The sequence below is a fragment of the Brachycentrus maculatus genome, unplaced genomic scaffold (assembly GCF_059751285.1).
Source record: "Brachycentrus maculatus isolate JH-2025_06_01 unplaced genomic scaffold, ASM5975128v1 h1tg000007l, whole genome shotgun sequence".
Taxonomy (NCBI): domain Eukaryota; kingdom Metazoa; phylum Arthropoda; class Insecta; order Trichoptera; family Brachycentridae; genus Brachycentrus; species Brachycentrus maculatus.
The window spans coordinates 2,967,602-2,994,212 of record NW_028280762.1 but is presented as its reverse complement, the minus strand read 5'-3'; the positions used below and the strand labels follow the sequence as shown (position 1 = coordinate 2,994,212).

Here is a 26,611-nt window from a genome sequence, read left to right as displayed (position 1 = left end):
GTGATGAACGATACATGTTTCATATCAAGTTGAGATACCTTTAAGATCTTCTCTTTTTTACCCACCTCCGTAGTGTGGTGGTTAGCGCGTTTGGCTCCCGTGCTGGAGGTCCCGGGTTCGATTCCCAGGGGGTTAAAATAAATTTGGGTGATTTTCACTCTCATATTCATTTAATATCACCATGGACTGGTACAAAAAGTGCCGGGCTGATCACTTTGCCTTCATGCAATTAACGATCTCGATAATACTGCATCGCTCCGATGCAGTGCCCTATGCACCATTCCGGATAAGGGTTAAGAAAAGATACCTGCAGGGAGTTCTTTTCATAGAACAATTGCAATTTTGCTGTTAATTTTATGGTAATGTTTAAAATAAATTCCATACTACGGGGTGATAAATCTAGGGTTAGGGTAAATTGCACAGTTGACAAGCTGGCCGCAGATTTCGCGTTTCGGTGACAGTCAAGCTATGGATGCGGTGCAATCGCTGCATATGTGCGGCCATAACAACGCGTGTGCATTCATATAACACCTATTCTCGGTGCACAAATGTGCAATTTCGGTAAACGTAATGAGACTAACGACCATTAGAGCTAAATTTACAGCAATGTGTTACCAGACTCGCTAATGATGGTTGTTTGCATAAATGGATACATTCTGAAGCCTTAAAAAGATCTACAGGCATGTATTGCAATATATCTATAATATTTTGAGCGTGTTCAAACACTTGTTCATAAATCTCGGTTTTTTCCATTTAAAAAAATATATATATCTCAAGATTGATGCAGAAGAATATAGAAGTCTGGGTATTTATAGGGCTTATGACCTCTCATAGGCAGGTTAAGTGATCACTTTATACATGGCAACATTCACCATTCTATTCTTGATAAACAACCACACAACTGCAATTTACAGAGCTCCTAATTATGCAGACATTTAACTTTTTTTGTTATGAAAATTCATACTTATTGATTTTTAATGGGATGTAATCTAAAAGTAAAAAAAAAATACTATAGCCAGACGTGAATAGAAAACATATATTAAACCAACACAAAAATGCATTTGTATAGTTTTCGTCATTTTTACCAATGTTAACAATCAAAATAATTAATTAAAACATATACTTTTTATTTTATTTTATTTATTTATTATTATTTTATTTTTTATTATTTATTAATTATTGTGATTTTAATATTATTTTATAAAAATGTTGTAAAACAAACATATGGCTGACGAAGTATTGCACCCACCATTTAGCCAAGATGAAAAAAATAAATTATTATTACTATTAGTATTCTTACAATATAAAAAAAAATATTACAAATTTTATTTTAAATAAAACAATTATCTATAGTCCTTCTGTTAGAGATTTATGTTTTTCCGCACACTTTATTTTTCTTAATTTGTTTCAATCTTAATTGGTTTTCCACTTTCATCTTCAAACCCTTATCCGCACCCCAATGGTGCATAGGGCACTGCATATAAACGCAGTGTTATCTTGATCGTTAACACATGAAGGAAAGGTGATCAGCCGTCCGCTTCAGGTACCAGTCCAGGGTGATATTTAATAAATATTAGACTGAAAAAATCACTTATATTTATTTGACCCCCCCTTGGGTATCGAACCCGGTATCTCCAGAATGATAGTCGAGCGTGCTGACCATTACACTACGGAGGCGGACATAACGGCGGTTTTCCACTTTAACGTCTGTTATTGTCTCCCCATTTTTTATTTATTTTTTTATTATGTTTCATTTTGTAAAAAAAGCTTCATAATCATTTGCAGATCCAAAGACACCATAATTTATTTGTCAAAATATCTTATACTAGAAAATTTTATTGTTGTTATGTACTTACTATTATAAAATCCACTAAGGAGCTTAGTGGACAACATCAGATTTCTGAACAAAGATTTGGACACACTCGAAATATTTTAAATGTTGAATTTGTTTACCAGGCGTTTAATGAATTTGGAAAAAATATTTTGACCTTTTGTATGTCTGTATATCTTCGTTAATTTATTTCATTATATTCGCTATAAAGGTGTTCTTTTGTCCTCCTCCGTGGTTTAATTAATGGTCAGCGTGTTTAGCTACCGTGCTGGAGGTCCCGGTTTCGATTCCCAGGGGAAGTGAAAATAAATATTAGTGATTTTACAATGTAATATTTATTTAATATTACCCTGGACTGATTCCTGAAGCCCAAGAGTGATCACCTTGCCTTCGTGTAAGTAATGATCAAGATAACACTGCATCAATTCGATGCAGTGCCCTATGCACCATTGGGTGCGGATAAGGGTTATAAGTAAATAAATAAAGGTGTTCTCTCGAACGTATAAATTCAGTACGCGACTGGCAGCATGAGAGCCACAATTTTTTTAGAATGCATATTGCATTAATATTTTTAATAATTTTTTAACTCGTCACCTTTCAAAAACTCCTTTTTTTCAAAATCATTTATTTGTTTCGAAAAAAAAACTCAATTTTTCAATATAAAAACGGTGTTTTAAGAAAAAAATCATAATTACCTACGTAAAATTTTTCCTGGGCTTAAGAATATAATGTTACGGGCTATTGCTTGTACTGCCTTAAACAAAATCTTATTAAGAAAGCTTGTAACAATGCATGAAGACATAATACGAAACTTTTCATTGTGGTAAACCTTCCTGTATCTGCATTATTTATCACCACGTGACCTCATTAAACAGCTTTATTCCATAAACTTACATGATATAACGTACTCTACAAGGCACATTTATTAAGAAAGTCAGCCTGACAGAATGCATTAGTCTAAAGGCGGTATTATTCACTGGCCAGTTAATTTTAACTAACGGTTGACATCTTACAAAGTTCCTTAGTTGGCAATTTCGTTTGAGGTTTAAGCAATACGTTATTAAGATGATGCTGCCTGGTATGATTTTAAAGACGTTGTTTTGAAAAAAAGAACTTGATACCAATAAATACGTAAGAAACATTATGAATGAAATTAATTTAAACCAACCTATTTAATGAAAATTTTAGTGTTTTTTACTGTTAAATATTTTGTCGGTTTTAACGCTTCAATTATTGGTTGAAAGAACAGTCAAAAAAATAAATGTGATGATACGTGTTTATCTAAACAAATATCTCGGTGACTTTACTATCCTCTCTCTCTCTCTCTCTCTCATTTCTATTATTTTATACAAATTTCACTTGGTAAATACCACTGTTTTTGAAAATCTATGTCGACACGTGTCTTGATGTATTCCGCACAATTTACCAAAAATAAATTAAAAATTAAAACTTTTTTACAATTTTCATAGAATTTACTCTTGATCATTTACCTATCCCTTTATTTTGACCTTTTTCCTCCGTCAACAACAAATTTAAAATGCTTGCAACAATATGTTGAACATGTTAATTTGTAAATTCTTAATAGATTTAAAGAAATAGCATAGACATTAGTAATAGAGAGATTAAAATAAACAATGAATTGATATTGAATTGAATTTATGAGTGAAATTAAAGTTTTCATTTTCTTAGATGTATTTATAATAATTTCTACTTGTAGAATAATATATTGTATTATCCCTATGGATTATGTATCACTCAATTTTGGGTACTTTGCCAATAAAAAAAAATATCCTTATGGATGTCCGCCTCCGTAGTGTAGTGGTCAGCACGCTTGGCTACCGTTCTGGAGATCCCAGGTTCGATTCCCAAGGGGGGTAAAATAAATATAAGTGATTTTTTCACTGCAATATTAATTAAATATTACCCTAGACTGGTACTTGAAGTGCAGGGCTGATCACCTTTCCTTCATGTGTAACACGATCAAGATAACACTGCGTTTATATGACGCAGTGCCTTATGCACCATTGGGGTGTAGATAAGGGCTTAATTATTATTATTATTTATTATCCCCATGGATTACATGGTAATTTCATTCGGATCTCCCTGAAATTTTGACACCGAATTTATTACGAGACTCAATACAATTCCTCTAATAATAAATACGAAAATAATAATTCCATTCCATTTGACAGCATCTAAAACTCTCCCAGCTATATCCTGCCCTTCGACCCATGCTGACCCTCATCACTGAAAATGCGGAATTATATGAATACTGCGCGCGGAGGATATGACCCCACGCCATTTCGGCTCAAGTTATGCCTGACATTTTTATTAAATCACATTAGGGTTGGATTCAATATACCATTCATTCAAATCGATCTTCACATAAAGGCTAGTCTTGATTTTTTCGATAAGGCGCAATATTCAACCCTTTAAGATATTCAGTATTTTATTTTGTATGCACTAAATAAAATACATGTAGTTAACCGGCACTGAAATCAGTTACGGCAAATAAAAACCTATCGGCGAAAGCTAAACTGGCAGTACATAACGGAGTCCTGGTTCCAACCCTAATGTATGGAAGTGAAACATGGAATTGGCAAAAGAAGGATGAAAGTAGATTAAATGCAGTCGAAATGCGATCTCTCAGAAGAATGTGCGACAAAACAATATATGATAGATGTTCGAATATTGAAATAAGGAAGGAATGCAAAGCTGAGATAAGCATTATCGATAAAATTAAGAAAGTTGTGTTGAGATGGTTTGGACATGTAGAACGAATGAGTGGGGAAAGAACGGTAAAACAAATTTATGAGGCAAATGTAATTGAAAAAAGGAGCAGAGGAAGACCGAGAAAAACTTGGCACGATCAGGTATGCCAAATACTTGAAAGCGGTCAGGTTACGAGTCGTAACAATCGGCGTAATGTATGAGGAGATGCATGAACGTGGAAGAGGTGAATAATGTTTGCAAAGACAGAGTGGTGTGGCGCTCTATTCTCTCTGCGGCGTGATGGTTAGTCAGTTAGTTTTAGTTAACCAGGCAATATAAATGGATCTTCCTCGAAAGTTTTCTAGAGGAAGACCATGGAATTCATGGGTGATGCAGAAAGATAACATGATTCGAAGGCATGGCCTAGGTGACGTTATCCAGGACAGAAGGACCTATAACCTGAGGAAGAGGAGAGCTGACCCCAACAGTCTACAAAGACAATAATCTGGGATATGGCCAGGAAGGAGAAAAAGAAGTATTTTATTTGAATGAATGAATTCTACATTTATTTATGTATATGTTAATACGAGACACGTTTCGTCTGCTTAGGACATTGTCAGACCCTCACGTTTGAAAACTTGATAAACCTTCTTAATTGGTAAACCTTCTTAATTGTAGCTCTACAATTTCACTATGAAGCTTTATAAATATAATCGTTTTAAAAGTTAAACTATTAATAAAATAACGTTTTTTTCCTTAAAGGGTTGAGGATAAAACCGACTTGAGGTTCGAGAAATTTAGATACAAACTCAATTTCCAATTCGAGGAATGAAAATCTTGTCAATTTTATCAAATTGTTGGAAAATGGTTTTGTGATTCATTCATCGCTATAGGGTTCGAAATATTGGCCCGAAATTTAAGTACCAATTTGAAATTCTATGAATAAGGATTTTTTTAGAAAATATTACAGATTACACAATATTCTTAGAAGTTTCTTCTCAATCTGATTTTTTTTACCTACGTTTTTATAACATGGAAAAATGTGGGCGTACGAATAAAATGCGCTGGAAAAATATGAATATTACCGGTAATAAAATAAATCCAATATTATTTCTGCAAAACCCAATAGAAATAAATGGCTTCTTAAACTCATTCGTTCTAAAACTTTTATATTATTTTTACATCTTGATACGAAGTTAAATACGAGAAACTTATAACTTGACTTTGGAATTCTTTTGACATCAGATTTACGACTTCAAACGATTAAAAAATGTGTGTTCAAATACTTATTCACAAATCAATCAGATTTGTGTACAAGTATTTGCAAACACCCAAAAATATTGTGGATAAAAATAACTGGTTAAATTATAAGCTGCATAAAATTATAAAATCATATTTTTGGGCATATCCCAGTTTGTAAAATAGTCCAGTTGGGATCTTGCATACATCTAAATAAAAGTGACATGAGATTTATGATTGTGAGTTTCAAAAATTTGATGTGTGGTGTTTTGTTTCAAGTGTAGGTGTCAAACATGGGAAGAATGGTAAATGCTACAAACTTTTAAAACATTCGAATGTATGTAGTAAATATTTTAGGGAATTATTTAAAAATAAGATTTTACTACCAAAACCATTTATTTTTATTTCTGTATTTATGTGTCGGATTGTAGTCCCGTGGTTAGTGTCGCAAACTCTTATGTCAGAGTATCTCGGTTCGAACCCACTCCACCATAATTTGATACCTATTTCAAATAATGAGCCGTTTAAGCTCACATAAATAGTATGAAATTGAAATATTTGTGTAAATAATAAAAACACAAATATTTCTCATTAAAAAAAATTGAGGCCTAACGTATTTTTTTTTAAACGCAGTGTCTTGTATATTTACACATTTTTTCAAAGTGGATAAAAATATGATCGGCAGCTAGATCAGCGCCAGTGTGTACTATAATTTATTTATTGAAACTGCAGATAGTTGGTAGAATTCCATATTGAATTGTTGGGTAGTATATATCCAAAATAAAACAAGGTTTTTGTTGGATTGAATTCTACATTTATTTATGTATATCTTAATACGTGACGCGTTTCGTTTTCGTAGGACATTATCAAACACTGACTAAAAATATTTAAAAAATGTCCTTAAATACTAGACCTACTGATAGCAATTATTGTTAGTATATAAGGACATTTTGTAAATATTTTTAGTCAGTGTTTGATAATGTCCTAAGAAGACGAAACGCGTCACGTTAAGATATACGTAAATAAATGTAGAATTCAATCCAACAAAAACCTTGTTTTATTTTGGATATATGTATATTACCCAACAATGTACTATAATTGCTGAACAAACTGACATTATTTTTTATTATTTTTTATTCGTGTTTCACTTCGTAAATACCATTTATTTAAAAATTTATTGTAACACGTGTTTCGATGCATTCCGCATCATTTTTAAACACCGCATATGAAGCTAAGTCTTAATTTGAGAGTTGTATCCTTGGGATGTTGAAGGATAAAGAGGAAGAAGGAGCTTATTATATTATATTATATCTTTGAAGATTTGTTAACGAACTTTTCTTAGTAATATTTTTACTTCAAACAAATTTTTGTTGTTGTTATCTTTCGTATTCTTTATAAAAAATATCATATTCATCAGCCAAGGTATAAAGGTATTTTAACCTGCCTATAAAGTTATGTTTATCCTTATTTCATTGAATTCGTCAGATAAAAAGAACTAATTTAATGTATATTTCCTGAAAACAAATATTTTTAGTAGAATCTTTTTTAATACAATATGAATGGTTTTCTTACGATCATTTTCAGGTACTAAAAGTTGAGATAAAGACCCCTTCTGTTTCTCAAATAATAAACGTTAGGAGAAAAAAATATTTTGAATGTGAAAAAAAAGCTTTAAAGAAAGGTTCGTTTAATGTTACAAGTAAAATTATTTTTTATGTGTTTAAATATTTTTTTAAAATATGCTTCTCAAGGGAGTAACAATATATATTTTTACAGCATTCAACCTTTTGGATTAGTCATACAATTTGGATTATCATGTGGCTTTAGAAATTTTGTTTTTTAAATTAATATAAAAAAGGCAGACAAATATACTAATTTACGTATTCATGGTAATAACATACAGAGAATATGCATGATTTTTTAGTAATTTCCGAAATTTTGTGTAAAATCGCAATTTAACTTTAAAACTTGAATGCTTTTTAAACCCTCAATAACTAAACTATATTTGTAGATACAATGCCATTTGTTGATCGCACAATATTGACATATATATATATATATATATATATATATATATATATATATATATATATATATATATATATATATATATATATATATATATATATATATATAGTAGCTAGCGGAATAGTGATTTATTGTTAAATGTCTCTTACATTCATTCCTAATAAATAAAACTTAAGTGTCATGTAACCGGTTTCTAATTTTAATAAATTCTTTTGATTAAGTTTCAAGTTTTTAATTGCATAGTCCGCCAGACGAATGTTAAGTTATTCAGGGTTAAACATGACAAACTGAAAAAAAAACAAACAAAAAAAAAACATATTCTTTATTAAATACAATAAACAAATATTCAGTATAAGTCTTTTCCAAGCGCAAGAGCTTAAGGAAAGGTACAGCGTTACTACAATAAAACATTTTATTTAAAGGAATGTCTAGTTATTAGTTAAATGTGAAGTATTTTTTTTAAGCTATAAAAATTGTAGGTATATATACATATGTACATATCAGTTACTCTGCTATTTAAAAAGCAACCACAAACAAACTCCCTTTATAAAAAAATATATTTTTATAGCACGTAACACTTAAATATACTATTTACTTATTTAACGTTAGCTTATTGGAATAACAAGACGATTTTAATAGTTACAATATAATTGTTAAAAAAAATATATTAAAGCAAATAAGACTCATTTTTTGAGTTTATAATGTAAACACGACCAAAACGTATTTTCACCTGTTGCTGAGAACATATATGGTTCTTGAAATTAATCGTATTTATATTAAAAATCTAATAAGTGATCTTATTAAAGTCTTATATTTTGTGTATTTAAATTTTCACGTTTTTCCACAAAGTTGATGTTTAACTATTTTTTTTTTGATCCGCCGTTTTTCAGAGTGATTATTTACGAACAAGTGCTTAATATTTTTAATAAAATCACAATACAGCGTAATAAATGCTATAAATGTATATTTTTTTGTATTTATTCCATCAGACTCTGTGTGTACTACCCACAGAAAATAAATACCCCAGAAAACTAGTGTTTTTTGTAAATTTAGTATTCATTTGTAAATTCATCCACACGTACATTCGTAAATGATAGCTTTCATTACCCACTTAATTTGAAAAAATAAGCTTAAAAATATACACGAATGTAATAAAAAAAATACTTTTCCATCTGTTTTTATTTTTTCGGATTCAATACAAAGGTTACGAAATGTTTGGAAAGATAAGAAACAGCTTCTATGGACAAAGGTCCTTGTTTTTATAGCCACTTTCCCCAAGTATTTACCGGCATCAAGGGACCATTTTTGGAAAACTCGCTCAAACGGAAAATATAATCGAGGTTTCTTTTCGGCAGGTTAATAGATTTTTGATTATAAATACCAAGCAGTTACATCAGAATAATATTATTACCAAATATTTTTAATTGTAACGATAAATCATAAGTAGCTTCTTCTTCTAAAGTACAGCTTCTTCTAAAGTGCACATATAATAAAATAAATAATAAATCCCTTACCGCACCCCAATGGTGCATAGGGCACTGCTTCATATAAACGCAGTGTTATCTCGATCGATTACACATGAAGGAAAGGTGATCAGCCCTCCACTTCAGGTACCAGTCAAGTGAAATATTGAATAAATATTAGAGTGAAAAAATCACTTATATTTATTAAACCTCCCTGGGAATTGAACCCGGGACCTCCAGAATGGTAGGCGAGCACGCTGACCATTACACTACGGAGGCGGACAAATATGGCGGACATATATAGTACACACTTATTTTTTACCTTTTTTCATTTTCATATTTTTAATTTTTTGTTTTTGTTTAAATCAAACAGTTTGTAGTTTATATTAATACTTTTGATCTATTTATATTTCTGATATCTATTATATTCTATCTAGTGCCCTTTATTATGTGTCGGGTTGTGGTCCCGTGGCTAGCTAGTGTCGTGGACTCTTAAGTCAGAGTTTCTCGGTTCGAACCCACTCTATCACAATTTAAAACCTATTTCTAATATTGAGCCGCTTAGGCTCACAGAAATAGTATGAAATTGAAATATTTGTGTTAATAGTTTTATTATTAACAAATGTTTGTTAAAAAAATAATAAAAATTAAAACCTAAAATAAAATTAAGGTATACCCACACACAGGTCTTGCCTTTGAGGGATCTTTTTTTATTAATTTTAATAAAAGTACTTGTAATTATAAAAAAAAATTAAAATGCAAAAAAAAAATTGAATAAAATACCTTTGTTGGTATCTCAACACAGAAGAAGAAGAATATGGAATTCTGGGTACTAAGGCTTGTTTGTAAAATCACATGTGTAACATTTACTATTCTTTCCATGATTGACAATCACACTACTAAAATTTAGGAAGTTATATTTATGCTTCAATTGAAGATTGTATTGAAGGCATTATTGGTATTAAAAAAAACAATTATTTGTACTGACTTATCATTTATATCAATATGTTTATTGATGTCTCAAATACATGAAGAAGAATATGGAAGTCTGGGTACTTAGGCTGGTTTACGTGTGTATAGAGATCACTATACACACGTGTAACATTTACTTTTTTACCCATGATTGGCAATCACACTAGTCAAAATTGGGATGTAATATTTAAGCTTCAATTGTTTTTTTTTTTTTGCAGAACAAAAAACAATGGTAGAGTTAGGCAGTAACTCATAAAGCTTTGTTAATGGAGGCTTATCAACTGTTGGAAAAAAATTCACAAAAGGCCAGAATTATTTTTTTAGAAAAAATCTTGTAATTACGGAAAATCGAATAATCAGACCTATTCATATTTTTTTCGAAAGACAAAACCGAAAAACCTCTATTTTAGAAGCTTGTCTGCAGGTAGTTTAATGAGGATTTGGAAAGCAAATATGAAAAATACATCACTAACACCCTGACCAATTGAAAATAAATATAAATCTTGAATTCATTTTGCAACTGTCGGGAATCGAACCAGCGATACCTAATTCGAAGTCGAACGTTTACTCAACTACGCCACAGCACCTGTCTCAATATTTCAATTTCATGCCGACAAATTTCTTGGAGTTATACGAACACAGCCTTAATTCGGAAGCGACACTCTAATTCACATTTCAACTCAAATTATTCAACATATGAAATAATAGTATTTAAGAACGTAGATATTCATTTAAAACGTAAAATCTGAGCGAAATTTCTCGCAGCACAATATTCAAATGTAATATTTTGTCCCTTCTTTAACGAGATTGATGGGATGTGATGTCTCCAGCCTTGTGTTTATTGCAAATGATGTGAAATATTAATAAAAGCTTGCTTAATTCTACACACACTTGTATATTGTAATAAATGCCAAAATAATACAAGTTCTGTCAGAATCCAATATGATATGTAAGCTGTGAAGGAAAATTTTTTTTTCTCCATATTTTATAAAATAATATAATTTTGTCCCGATTTTATAAAGTCGTCCTTTCTTAGTTTAAATGAACGAAGTAAATGTTTACTAACATTTCTAGACGGACTTGCATTTTTATAAAATAAGTAAACCAAATGATAAAAATTAAAATAACATTAATGTAATTAATACTTCTTGATATGGGACACAAGAGTTACTTTAAATTGGTCACCCCTCCTTAATTAGGTAAGCTTACATATTATTATTGTTGCATACTTGTCCATTTCTCACTGGACTGAACTGTGTGTACTTACTTTTTTATGTTTCTTTATTATATATAAACTTTATGTAATATTTGTAATTTCAAAAGAATATTTTAATAATGTAAATGAAATAATATGATCTCACATACTAATATAAGAGTTTCTGCTTAATAAAAAGCTTCTTTACATCTCACCAATAGATGTCTCTAGTGAAGTTCTAGTGATTCAAGAACAAGGTTTCTAAATTGGTTCATATATATAGAACTTCCAAGAATTTGAGTAGTGTGGTTGTCAATAATGGGTAGAATTGGTGAATGTTACACGTGTGTAAAGTGATCACTTAAACCAGCCTATGACGGTCGTAAGCCCCGTAAATACCCAGACTTCCATATTCTTCTTCATCTTTGATGAGATGTCAAAAAATAAAATGTAAATGAACGTCTCGTCACGGGTTATGCCCAGCTATACGTTCGTAAAAATATCAGCACTGTAAAAAGTAATGAATAAATGAAATAAAATAAATAAAATCGAGGAAAAGTCAACACGATCAAGTATTTTAAATACTTGAAAGTAGTCAGGAGTCGGAATAATCGACGGTTATGTGTAAGATACACGAATGTGAAAGAGACAAAGACTGTTTGCAATGAGACTGGTATGACTAGAACATTTAACATTGATATCGTGGTGTGTCTCTCGTTTTGTACAATTCGTCTTTGACTTGTGCTTCGATCTTTTCCCTTACCCCCTCTCCTTACTCCCGCCTCTCTTCTGGGTTTTATTACAATGTCGAATTTATTATCAAGTATTTGTTTTGTAATACTCGTATATATGTACATATGTATAACTTAATGTAACTATTCTGTCAAATTTCCAAATAAAATACGTGAGATAAAATAAATATAAAATAATATGACATATCGCTAACTCCAACGTCATATTCAATTCTTTCAACAACGTTATATATAAAAAATCGTCAATTTTCAGTTGTGCATGTTTTCGGAATGCCCAGAAAATGTACTATATCCCAGCAAAAGCAGCATATTTTTGACTTAATATTTAACCGCTACAGGGCAGAAAGTGTTGTTTTTGCATTTTGAAGAAAAGGTTTTGTTTAATTGTTTTTTTTTTTTAAATACACTAAATATTTTTCAAATTAAGAAAAAAGACTCAGGTTTTACCTAAAAAGATCTGTTGCACAGTAAAAAATTAAATAAGTGGCTTGATATTTATTTTTAATTCATTTTATTATATTTTTACACTTTCAAAGCGATCTCCTGAAAAATCAAGTTTTTTGATATATGACGTTGTTGAAAGGAGTAAGCGATATGTGTCATGGTAGTCCTTTATACTGATAATCCAACCATTGGAAACATGAATACTTATATATTTTTTAAAGGTGTCTCAACATGATACCATTTTTTATGAAAGAAGATAAAAGTCTGAGCATCCTTGGGCTTATGTTCCCGATAGTTACCAAAGACAGCGTAGGCATAGATTGTTTCATATTCCTATATACAGGACCAACTTGCCAATGGTTATGCCTGTAGGAAGAACTATCGCTTTGTTGAACAATATCACACTGGATATTAATCTGTTCCATTTGTCAGAATTAGTATTCCGAAGCGGGATTCTTCTACAGCTTTAACAAGAGTCTTCTTGCTTACTTTTTAATTGATATTTTCAATGTATACTTCTGAAATATTTGTTTGTAATGTTTATATTAATTTTTTTAACCCTGATTTCATTTCTATTACCTTTCTCCGCCCTCGTCGTCCTCCTCATTGCTCCCTGAAGCCGTGTTGGTAGGACGTTCGTCTTCTGGCTTGCTAGCTCCAGCGAGCGCAGTTTCCGCGAGTCGCCTCGTCTGAGCCACGTTCTCTATGACGGACCCCGCCCCGGCCTCGCCCGGTAAGGGTTGCCGTCGCGCGGCTCTCTGCTTGCGCGCGCGGTTTCGAAGTGCCTAGAAAAAATTATAAAGTTTTATGTTTATATTACCAATTACTTTTACGCCTCTGTGGTGTTATGGTCAGCGTGCTTAGCTACCGTGCTGGAGGTCCCGGGTTCGATTCCCAGGGGGGGTGAAAAAAATATTTGTGGTTTTACACTGTAATATTTATTTTATATTACCCTGGACTGGTTAATGAAGCGCAAGAGTGATCACCTTGCATTCATGTAAGTAATGATCAAGATAACACTGCGTCAGTTTGATGCAGTGCCCTATGCACCATTCGGTGCGGATAAGGGTTAAAAGTAAGTAATATTTATATTATTATTTTAATATTAGATATTCAGATTTATTTATTTTTTTAAAAAGTTAAAAAGGTATTGTAGTTTTTTTTAAATAATTTTTTATCGTTACAAGAGAACTTCTAGCTTATTCAATTGAACGTAATTTTTCATTGCAATTAGTACGAGCATCGAGAGCGGACGGATTATATCATGTGTGCTCTTCTCAAATCGTGGGCAAATTTAATATCCTCAGCGCTTTGCTTTTGAGAACATTTCAGCCACAGCTGATGTAAATCACGTAATTTTTTTGAGTTTGTTTTTCTGAAGTTGAAATAATATTTCCCTTTGGAACGTGCTGGAAATATTTTCAAAGTATAAAATTGCGTCTGAGCGTTTATCTTGAAAATTCTTTTTGTTGAAGTTTTTACGAAAAATTAATCAAGAATAACTTTAAATTTAAATGCTCATCTTAATTGTCAACACAAAAAATTTCAGAATATCATGAATTTGTCCATTTTTTGGATTTTGCTCCACATAGGAGTCAACATAAACCTATGAACCTTTTTTGATACAGAAGAAAAATAATATAAAAAATGTATAAATAAGTGTTATATGAATAAGTCTGGGCATTTACAGGACTAACGATCTGTCATAGGTTGGTTTAGTAATCACTTTATACACGTATAACATTCACCATTCTACCCATGATTGACAACCTATAAACTATGTATTTTTTAAGAGAACAAATTAAGCACCTTCTCTTATTCGCACTCGGTGGTACATAAGGCACTGCATCTCATTGAAGCAGTGTTGCTTAGATCTTTAATTACGTGTAAGAAGGATAAATGTTCCACTTTAGGTAAATAAATACTCATATAAAATAAATATGGGTATTTATTATAATCCACACGAAAATTGATCCCGGGATCTCCCCGTATGGTAGCTAAATGCGTTAACTACTACATTTTGAAGGCAGACATCGGAAAATATTGTTCAATTAGATATTTTACACTTGTTTTTTTTAAAGATAATGCTATGCTAATTTTTATGACAAAGGATTAGTCCATACATTTGAGAGCCTTCTATTTTTCAACCTGAAAATATATGAATTTAATAACGAATTAGGGGTGTGGAAATTTTACAACAGGGAAGGCTGAAGTATATAGTTGGCTGCATTTAATCCGGATCCAGGGGCGAATGGTAATCTGGGGGTGCACATGTGGAATAAGGCCACTTGACGTAGCGACAATCGGATATAAAGAGAACGAGAGGCATGGAAGTGTTATTCATTTTGTTTTGCAAGCCTTTGTATGATATAAATACAATTTGCTGTACAATAAATTCAACGTTTTATTAGAGAAATTAATTGAATTTAAAGTAGAATATTCAAAAAAATTAATTGAGAATAGTGTTATTTTCATATTATTTTTTGACATCTCATCAAAGATGAAGAAGAATATGGAAGTCTGGGCATTTACGGGGCTTACGACCGTCATAGGCTGGTTTAAGTGATCACTTTACACACGTGTAACATTCACCAATTCTACCCATTATTGACAACCACACTACTCAAATTCTTGGAAGTTCTATATATATGAACCAATTTAGAAACCTTGTTCATGAATCACTAGAACTTCACTAGAGACATCTATTGGTGAGATGTAAAGAAGCTTTTTACTAAAAAAGTGTTATTTTTTTAGTGTTATTTTCAATAAAAATATTGGTGTTTACCGAGAAATTGTGGTATTTACCAAGTGAATTCACTATCAATAAAATAAGAGTACCATTCAATTTCTTGATTTCAAAATAAAAAAAATTACTGTCTTGGCTACCTACATCAACAAAATGTTTAATTTTCGAGAAAAAAAATCATACGATTTATATTAAGAAAAAAAACTTTTAAAATGATTTAAAAAAAAATCAATCCAAAACTTCTAAGGTTTCCAATAAACTAAACACTTATTCCACCTCGCATTACCGTACAATTTTTTTTTTTTCAATTACTGTACTCTCTTGCAACTTATAAACATTCAAATTGTACATGGGTCACTTTATAGAATCGATGCTATGTTAAATTTATCACCAATAAAGTTATTGTGTCTGTTCTGTCCTCCTGATTTTTAGCTCCCGGGGTTGCATAACCGTATCAACAATAGCTTGTATAACATAGCACCGTTGAATTATGCAAATTGCTTCAATTCTCACTCCACAACATTCAATAAATAATGGTATAATTGGAAACAAATTCGTATATCCTTTTTAATATCGTTTTTATTTTATGTTGAAAATTTCCGTTAAAAAATACATTCAAAATTTCTAATAATGGATAAAAATGAAGTTTATAAAACACCTGTTAAAAAAACAAGCAAATTGTTTTTTCATAAATGTCGTATATTTTAAGTTTCTTTGATATCATTTTAAATTCCGAAAATATATTTAAAAATACTGCTGCGAAAAAGCGAGCATAACCTTTTTATCTTCATCTTTGTCAGTATTACTCCTGAATCAAATAAATTTATTTATATTTTACGAATTTATCCAGGTGCGTTACCTTAAAAAAAGGCTCAAACTTTTTTTTGAATTCTCGTAAGGATTCTACGTGGTTTTGAATAAATTAACTTATAATTTATCTTGATAAAGGATGCCTTAGGGATTCTCCAATACCAGAGTATACATCCTGAAACTTGACAACGCTGAAATATTTTGTAATTCAAGTGATATTATTTTGTTTTCAATTTTAGATTTATTCTGTTTTATGGCTCATAGCTATGTGTTTTAGAGGGTAATCATGTTTCAAAGAAGGATGTAAATATTGAATTACACTCTCGAATTGATCGCCAAAGGGTAAACTAGTGAAAAAGATATACTGAAGCGTAAAAATAATTTAAATCTGGATGAACCACCTTGTTTGAATATTTGTGCTAATACCCGAACCTGGTGTTTTGAAAAACATTTATTTTTACCATATCAATGTGATAATATTTGGAATCTGGATATTTACAGAGCTTAAAACCTGTCAAAAGGTTGTGGAGGTGATCACTTTACCTGTGTTAAGATATCAATTAAAACAAATAATTATTGGATAAATCCAGATTTGGAAACACTCAAAATATCGTTAAAAAATAACTGTCAAATTTTAATTGAAACACTAATTTAAAAGCATATTTTTAGGCATTTTTACTATGTAAAATCAGTCTGAAAGAATCTTGCATATATTTCATGAATCTTTCTGCTAAGTAAAAAAAAAACTTTAATTGCGAAAATGAAATTCTTATGTTACTCCTTTTGAATTTAAATAAAGCTGCTTTTATACTAGCTTCGTTCTAAGAGGTGTCTTAAAAGGAATAGTTAGACAACGACACAATATGCAAAGTGCACTAACTCACTTGGATCTATGTTCTTTCGAATTAAAGTAGAATTTACACATTTGCTTTAAACAAGTACATTGTTTTACCAAGAATTATAAATATAAACGCATCTTTTCCATATAAATATATGAATTTATTATTATTAAACATGGTGACAAAAGTTTATTTTATTATTTTAATCCATTTCCTAAGCATTTCATTTTACAATCTTAAAATTAAAAACGCAGTTCTCTCCAATCAAGAAACTGAGCTCTTGTGCTTGGAGAGGGACTAACACTTGTTAGTTATGTCTATTTTCATTTGTTAAAGGAATATTATTAAAATTGGGTATTTATTATTTATACTTTGGTTTGAATATTGTAAAATAAAACATGCACTATTTAATAAGGTTTGTCAAAAACACCACAAAACTTAACTTGATTTTTTTTTTAAATCAGTAGATACTGTAGAAACATGGAACTGGCAAAGAAAATATGAGAATAAAGTGAATGCCGTTGAAATGTATTCCCTCAGACGAATGCGTGGAAAATTGTTGTACGATATAATCAAAAACAATTAAAAAAAAGGAATGTAAGGATAAACTAGGGATAATTGAAAATATTTCTAATTTCTTTAAAGTAGTATGGACATGTGGAGCAAATGGATTATGAAAAAATGCCTAAGAATTATTTTTGGCAAATGTGACCTCAATGAGAACAGAACAGGGAAGGCCGAAGAAGCCTTGGCACGACCAGATCAATCAGAACCTAATATCTGGTGGTGTAAAAAGTACGTTATCAGAGGGCATGTATAACTGAATGTAAAGGAAGCTAGGAGTGTATTTCAGGACAGAAGAAAGTGGCATTCCATCCTCTCTGCCTACCTCTGCAGAGAATGGGCGTAATGAGAGTAGTAGTAGTAGTACTATAGTGAAAAAATAATGATTTTAGTTAAAAGGAGAAGATAAAATCTGTTAAGAAGAAAAGGTGACGTTTTGTACTCGTACATTCGATTAAATTTCATTTCTTTTTTAAAATTATGATATCATATTATTGTGATTTTGAAAAATTGTTTTGATTCTGAAAACTACACAAAATTTAATGGTCAAATCGTGGTACGTAAATTATCGGATACTGTTTTTGTAAAAAAATATTTTCATTCGTTTACAAAGCCAAAAAACTCCAGTTTGTACCAAAATCAGTGCAATACCATTATTTCATCATTTGTAAAACCAATTTTAAAACGGAAAAATCCAAAGAGCGATACGAATTCTGCGTGAATTTCGTTGCTTCGCGAGCCATGTGTTGTCATTATTTTGCTATATACATACAGTGCTAGAATTCTAATACGCCATTATCAGGAATCCATTCAAATTTTAAGAGTTATGACCAAACCATGTCCGTTCGTCTTTTAATGTTTTCAGATGTTACCATCGCTGATTTACAGCTCAATAAAACCCAAATTCGGGGAGATAAAAATATACAAGGGGAGAGATTACTTAGAATCTATGTGAAATATTGTATGAATCTGTCGCGACTAGTATTAAAAAAATGAAAAATTTGCTAAATTAAGCATTTTTTAAATGAAAGACTGTACTTCTTGTCAAAATATCCTATCAAAGTGAAACAGTTATTGCTTAATATATTATTAAAATAAAACCAATATTTTTAGCCTTTCCACTTTATTTTTATTTGACCAGCGACCGGGTCTCATCGTTACCGACATCATCAGACTGGTCACGTCAGTAACGACGAAACCCGGTCGCTGGTCAAATAAAAATAAAGTGGAAAAGCTAAAAATATTGGTTTTAATCTAATAATATATTAAAAATGCAATTCCATCACGAAGTGTCAGTGGATAATATAAATCTAGATATTGCTTATTTTGAAAAAGCATTGAAAAAACTTTGATAAGGTTTTTAAATATATACTAATTTTTTTATATTTGTAAGTTGCCTGAGAATGAATGAATGAAGTTGCCATGAGGTAAATAGAACTAAATTTTCCATTTATTTAGCAGTGCTAATATAGTTTACCTCTAACAGGAATTCAGAGTACCTCTGCTGGTACCATCATTTCTAACTTTGCTTTTGAAGAACCTTATCATGATCATGAATTACGCGACTAAGGATTCAAGTCATTTAATACGGCTTCCAGAAAAACATATGAATATAATAATAAACACACATAAATTTTAACTCGCGTAAAAAAAATATTCCTTTATTAAAAAAATTAAACACAAATATTGTTTTTAACCACTATTAATTTTGGTAAATATCTACATATATCAGAAACACATATATAAAACAAAAAACAAGGAAAATGATAGCTATATATTTTTAAAAAATAACTGTATTCATCTAGCAACACAATTATGGAAACCAGATTTGATTGAAATATCAATCTTTCTGATTTATCTGAAGCATTTTAAAATAAAAATATGGAAGTTTGGATTATTATTAGGATAATTTCAAAATATTGTGAAAATTAAATAATTATTAATTACAAATATGAAGCTATTTACTGCACAGATTTTATCATTATGACGTATTGTATTTAATTGCATTTCATAACCAATTTGCTTTCATATTTTTTAATCATAAATAATTTAAAATGTGCCCTAGGTACGAAGAAACAAAGTGAGGGCACAATATTGTAATTTATGATATATTTGACGAAAAATAAAATGTCTGTTAGCAAAAACTTCCTGTTTTCTTATTTAAAGCTGTTTTTTATGGAAATTACTTGTTTTCTTACGAAAATTACATGAAAAGTAATTTTCATTTTTAAAATAGTATTCCTTGGTTCCAACATTCCAAACTTCGTTTTTTGTTACAATCCAAATCTAGAAACTCTCGCATTAGCGCAGAATGTATGTCCGCTTAAATAGAAATTATGGTCCGAAACGCTTACGAAAAGTAATTCAATAAAAGACCAGTGTAATTTGCAGTCGTTAGGGTGCAGAGCAAACGTGATCCCATATTTTGTCCTCCTTGAAATATTTCACAGCATCCAGCGCATAACTGCACTCTGCAGTTCCTACCAATCTGCAAATTAGCCTACCCGTACAATGCAGTTCTATCACGACTGCATAGCGGAGATATTGCTACAGCTGCTGCACTTACTTCTTAATAATTAATTTTAAATAATTTATCTTGCACGTTTCGTAGCCTGCAAATAAGGATAATGAATTAAAAACGAACTATCTCTGAAGTTTTGTCCGTCTTCGTGGTGTAATAGTTAGCGTGTTTAGCTACTGTGCTGGAGATCCCGGGTTCAATTTACAGGGGGAAAGTTTTTTTTACTGATTTTACAATCTTACATTTATTTAACATTACCCTGGACTGGTCCCTGAAACGCACGAGTGATGACCTTGCCTTTATATAAGTAACGAACAAGATAACACTGCCTCAATACGATGCAGTACCCTATTTACTATAGGGTGCAGTGCAGATAAGGGTAAGAAAAAGATCTATCAAGTTTATAAAAAAAAACTTATAAGCTTTATATATCTTTTTAAAAGGTGTCTCTACTTGATATGAAACATGTGTCATTCTTCCCTTTTTATGAAAAAAGTCTGCGCAGAAGATGCAGGCTGCGCATCCCAGGGCTTACGACCTGGCATTTGGCTAGCTTAAGCGACCACTTTATACACTTGTGTAACTTCAATTCTGTCGGATTGAATAAATAATAATAAATTGTTTGTATATAAATTGGTTGCTACTTGACTATTTTCGGGAGCGCTCCTCTTTCAGCCAGTACCTATTTGCATTATATCATTAAGTCTGGCTCGGTCAAACACCTTAGTGAAGTCAATAAAGCATACGAATGCCGGCCTATTATATTCAATACCTTTCTTTTATTTGCCTCACTGTAAATACTGCATCTGTGGTGGAACGATTTTTCTGGAAACCTTGTTGCTCTTCGCTATTTTGTATGGTCACTTCTAGTTTAGACTTCAGGATCTGTGTGAAATGTTTAAGAGTTGAACATAACAATGATATTCCTCTGTAGTTATCCGGGTTACATTTCTGTCCTTTTTTTAATAAAGAGGTTGTGATACTAGTCCTCTAATCGGCTGGTACATGAGATGTTGTAAGTATCTTGTTGGACAGTTTATGTAGTACTCGACTAAAATTTTCCCCTGCGTATTTCAACAGTTCATTGTTAATATCGTCCACTCCGGGTGTCTTTCGGTACCAAAAGGCACCCGGAGTTGACGATATTAAAATAAAACTTTTAAGGATAAATATTATAAAATTGAAAACGATATTTTATTTGCAGGTATCTCCTAGCTTGTAAAATAATTTGGAAAAGAACCACACTTATGTAAATTTCACGAAGGTTTCTGCTATCTTCTTTCATATAAAATAAACGATTAATGTTTCATCTCGAATCGTGTCAAAACAGATAAACAAGTTGAATTCGTGAACATTTCACCAATTGATGAAATTGTGATTAAAATTGAAGTGATGCGTATTTTATTTATTATTTCGGCATTTACTTTGTGGTAAGATATGATAAAATTCTTGAAGATAACACTGGGTTTTAACTTATAATAATTAATGATAATTCATAATTTGACATTTTTGTGGTACAAGGTGTAATAATTCCACTCTCATAAACTAAAATTGCCATATCTAGTACCACACAAAAGCCAGATTATAAATTATTTAGAAAATTTAAATTCCAGAATAACTTTAATTCTAATAATAAATTAATAAATAATACAATATATTGTTTCAAAATTCTTCACCTTTGCTTTCTTATTTTTCTTTATTTTCAAACTACGCACCTTGACTAACTTCCCTTCCCCCTTACTTACCTCCTCTCCTTATTTAAAGAACAGTTTATTTTTTTTACAAAAGTTTGAGTGTGTCCAAATACTTGTTCACAAAATCTGGATTATCTCCAATCACAGCCTATGACGGTCGTCAGCCCCGTAAATGCCCAGACTTCCATATTTTTCTTCATCTTTGATGAGATGTTAAAAAATAATAGTTAATTATTTTTTATGTTTTAGTTTACATTAAGATTTGAAGATGGAAGCTTAGCTTCCGAAACTAGTCGTCATAAAATAAACTCAAGTGGTAAAATCACAAATGTTTTCTTTAATAAATGGTACATGTTTATTAATTTTAAGACTCATGTTTTTAAATAGGTACCAATTTTTAAGTGAATTCCTTTTTTCTTTAAGTGTACCTACTCTTTACAGCCATGCTAACATTTCTGCACGCTTCCTTTTTATTTACATATTTCGTGAGGTAAGTTATAGTATAAATAGATGAAGCTATAAAATGAAATGTGTTTGAAATAAAGAATTTACTTTGTACATAAATCTTATTTTGATTGCTGAAATAAATTTTCTTAATCTGAAAAGAATTTCAGGATCAACAGTGATTTACAACTCATAATTTTGTTTTTACATTACAGAAATCTAATACATGACTAAAAATATGAATTTTTCATAGGATTTAGGAATTTTATTGTACCTCTTTACTACTTTCAATACCCTTATCATATTCATATACAAATTTCAATCAATTCTTCAATAATTACTAATTATACCAAAAATTACAAATTTAAGAAAAGCCGGGGTAGGCAGAGAGCATAGAATGCTCACTACTCGGCTGTCCAAACTCAAAACACAGTAAGGGACATTTTTTTTGTAATACGTTTTTTTTGCATTTTTGGACTAAGTAGATTCTACTTAGTCCAAAAATACAAAATAAAAGTAGTACAAAAAAAATGTCCCTTACTGTGTTTTAAGTTTGGACAGCCGTACTATGTCTTTGCAATTATTTTTCGCCTCTTCGACATTTGCGCATCCCCTTATTATTCATGAATTATTCCGACTCTGGAACCTGACTCCGGAGCTTTCAAGTATTTGACAAACTTTATCATGCTAAATTTTTCTCGGTCCTCCTCTACTTCTATTCAAAATTTTATTCGACTCATATATTTGTTTCATCGTTCTTTCCTCACTCAATCCTTTGAAATGTTTAAACCATCTCAACACTTTTTTCTTAATTTTGTCGATAGTGCCTATCTCAACCTTGCACTCTTCACTCATTTCACCATTCGCACATCTGTCAAATATAGTTATGCCGCATATTCGTACGCAAAATCGCATTTCCACCGCATTAAATATGCTTTTATCCTTCATTTGTTAATTCCATACTTCACTTCCGTACATTAGAGTTGGTACCAGGACTACATTGTGTACTGCCAGTGTAACTTACGCTGATGTGTTTATCTTTACTTCAACTAATTTCATTGCATTATTTGTTAGTAACATTATTCCCAGCATTCTGTTCACTTTTAATACGTTTATCAATCTTTCCATCCACAGAAAACAAACTTCTAAAATAAATGACAACGTACATTTGTTCCATATTCTCTAACTATCTAATATTTTATACCCAGATCTACATTTATCTCTTTCAAAAACTGTTAGCCTTAGCGAATTCAAATTAATCAGCAAATCATTAATATCTTATAAAGTATTTATATTATATACATAGTATTTGTAAGTGATCACTTTAACCATCCATTCAGAAAGTGTGGGCCTTGCTAATTTATAATTTTTTTAGATTTTTTATTTCTGTTGGAATATATATCTTAATAGAAGTAATATGCGGGTATGTATGAGGAGATTCACGAATGTGGAGGAGGTGAAGAATGTTTGCAACGGCAGAGTGATGTTGCGCCCTATTTTTAATTTTTTTTTTAATATTTGTGTTTTTGTTATTTATAAAAATATTTCATTTTCATACTATTTCTGTGAGCCTAAGCGGCTTGTTATTAGAAATAGGTATCAAATTGTGGTAGAGTAGATTCGAACCAAGAAACTCTAACTTAAGAGTCCGTGACACTAACTACGGGACCACAACTCGACACTACTTCTCTTTGCCTACCGTTGCAGGTAAGCGGCACGATGGCTAGTTAGTTTTTAATTTAGATATCTTCATCTTTGTTGAGACATTAACAAAAATCATATTGACAAAAACTGAAATCAACGCTGGAAGAGTAACATATCTACAATATTTGTAATCTGACATGCAGATTAAAAACGACGTTATTTTTTTGTGGATAAAAGTTTCAATTATGTATGTGTGAATATGGTAAAAAGGAAGCCGCTTAAAGGTAGCAACTTTTCAGGGCTTTAGTTTCAAGTTAACACCTTTTGACTAATGGCCCACAACTTGAGCACATTTCGGTTGACAACTTCCTCGTGCAAAGTATGTTTAAGTTTTTAAGTAAATTAAATGTTTCTGCCAAGCCAACAGACGGACATTAAACTTATGTAATTTGCATATCATTTAAATTAATTATTGTTTAGGCTGTGAAGCCTTCCCTGCTTTCAAGCGCAGCCAATTTATTTGACTAAGTTGTACCTTAAAATTTGTGTGTTCATATTCCCATTGCAAATTTTAACTGCTACTCGCATTCAATATGTGAATTCATTTAATAAAGTTTGAGCAACATTTTTCTTCTTTTTCTTCTTCTTTTTCTTGTTTGTGTAGGCCTTGTGGCCTGTTTTTAGAAGAGATTAGCCTCATGCGATGTCGATTCCCAGCTGTCTCTTTGGTGGTCTGCCCGGGAGTTGTCTACCTTAGGGATGGCCGTAAAGTGCAATGTGGGGGAGCCCGGATGGTTCCATTCTCTTCACATGCGCATATCATTGTCTCCTTCGTTGCCTTCTCCTCCTGACGACATCTTCGATCTCACATATATATATATATATATATATATATATATATATATATATATAATATATATATATATATATATATATATATATATATATATAATATATATATATACATATATATTTATATATATATATATATATATATATATATATAATATATATATATATATATATATATATATATATATATATATATATATATATATAATATATATATATATATATATATATATATATATATATATATATATATATATATATACATATATATATATTTATATATATTTATATATATATATATATATATATATATATTATATATATATATATATATATATATATATATATATATATATATATATATATATATATATATATATATATATATATATATATATATATATATATATATATATATATATATATATATATATATATATATATATATATATATATATATATATATATATATATACATATATATATATCATTAAACGGCCACCCAATTGCGTATTGTGGGTAAGTCATGCATATAACATGTAACTTTCGTATAATCTGTCTGAAAATTACGAAATAAATTTAATTTAAGGCGCACATACACGCCGTTAAGGGTGAAAGTTTAGAACTCGAAACTTGGAGAAAATTAATTGTGATATTTCGCATGAAAGAGGCTCTAAATTCGTTTGAAACGAATGCCGAAGTTGTAAATAAACAAATTTCAACTTCTTAGCACCTCTGTATGAACTAATTTCCATTCCTTTAATAAATCCGAATTGTATATTCTTGGTTCAAAGCAAAGTTCAGAAAACGCTTCAAATTCTAGTTACTTGTGAGTAAAGAAGTTTGTGATGGATTTCCAGGGTTCCTGGAGCTACCAAATGAGAGAAGGGCAAAATTAAATCACGTAATTTGCCATAGAGTGTACAACTTTATAATAAACTTAACACTCCCCTCTCCTGTTGAATGATCAAACATTACCATAAATAATATCTTTGGGGCATTACAAGAGTTAGAATTACTCTACCTACAATAACAGTGAAATTATTGCATGTTCAAAACACGAGTCTACTTCCTAAATCTGTGTTACAAAGTCAAGTTAAAACTACGTTTATATGATTTTGTGCCCTATGCGTCATCGGGTGCGCATGTGAGTTTGAAGAAAAAATAAATATTTTCATATATTTTATTTTATAATAAATTTATCTCACAAAATAAAGAGTTCACGCATTCGCGGAAGCCTGGGCGTAACAGATATTAATAGAAAGGCAGAGAAAAGACAATTGAGATGGTTTGGGCATACAGGATGCAGAAAATCCGAACATGTAGTTAACCAGGTAATAGAAATGGATCTTCCTCGAAAGTTATCTAGAGGAAGACCAAGGAATTCATGGGTGAAGCAGAAAAATAATATGATTCAAAGGCATGGCCTAGGTAACGTCATCCAGGACAGAAGAACATATAACCTGGGGACGAGGAGAGCTGACCCCAGCAGTCAGTCTACAAGGACAATAAGCTGGGATGTAGCCAGGAAAAGGAATAAATTTATCTGAAAATAACAAACTTTTTTAATTAAACGCAAAAAGACGACTATATGGAAAAACTGTCTCGAATAAATTCTAAATAAATTACGATAAATACGAATGAATTACCTAAATTGGGTAATTCAATGCGTACTACTTTTCTCGTGAATATGTCCTATCATTCAAGATGGATGTAAACCAGACGCATAATGGCGTAAAGTACTGTACGCAAAATTTGAGTGAGTTTGAAATTTTACGAAGTCTAGGAAAAATCTGCCGACGTAAAATATTTCTGAAAATTTCGCTGGAAAAATATAATATTTGTAGAGGCTTATCGGCTT

At 30.8% G+C, this 26,611-nt stretch overlaps 1 protein-coding gene across 1 annotated transcript in view; it reads right to left on the bottom strand.

Annotated features, from left to right (window-relative positions):
• Window positions 1-26,611, bottom strand: part of LOC148313636 (dopamine D2-like receptor) — a 487,962-nt gene that overhangs the window by 17,804 nt on the left and 443,547 nt on the right. The window contains exons 5-6 of the mRNA XM_088259723.1: window positions 13,216-13,421; window positions 8,541-8,546 (exon numbers count right to left, since the gene is read on the bottom strand). Coding sequence (XP_088115849.1) covers window positions 8,541-8,546; window positions 13,216-13,421 — 212 coding nt within the window. The remainder of the gene's footprint in view (window positions 1-8,540; window positions 8,547-13,215; window positions 13,422-26,611) is intronic.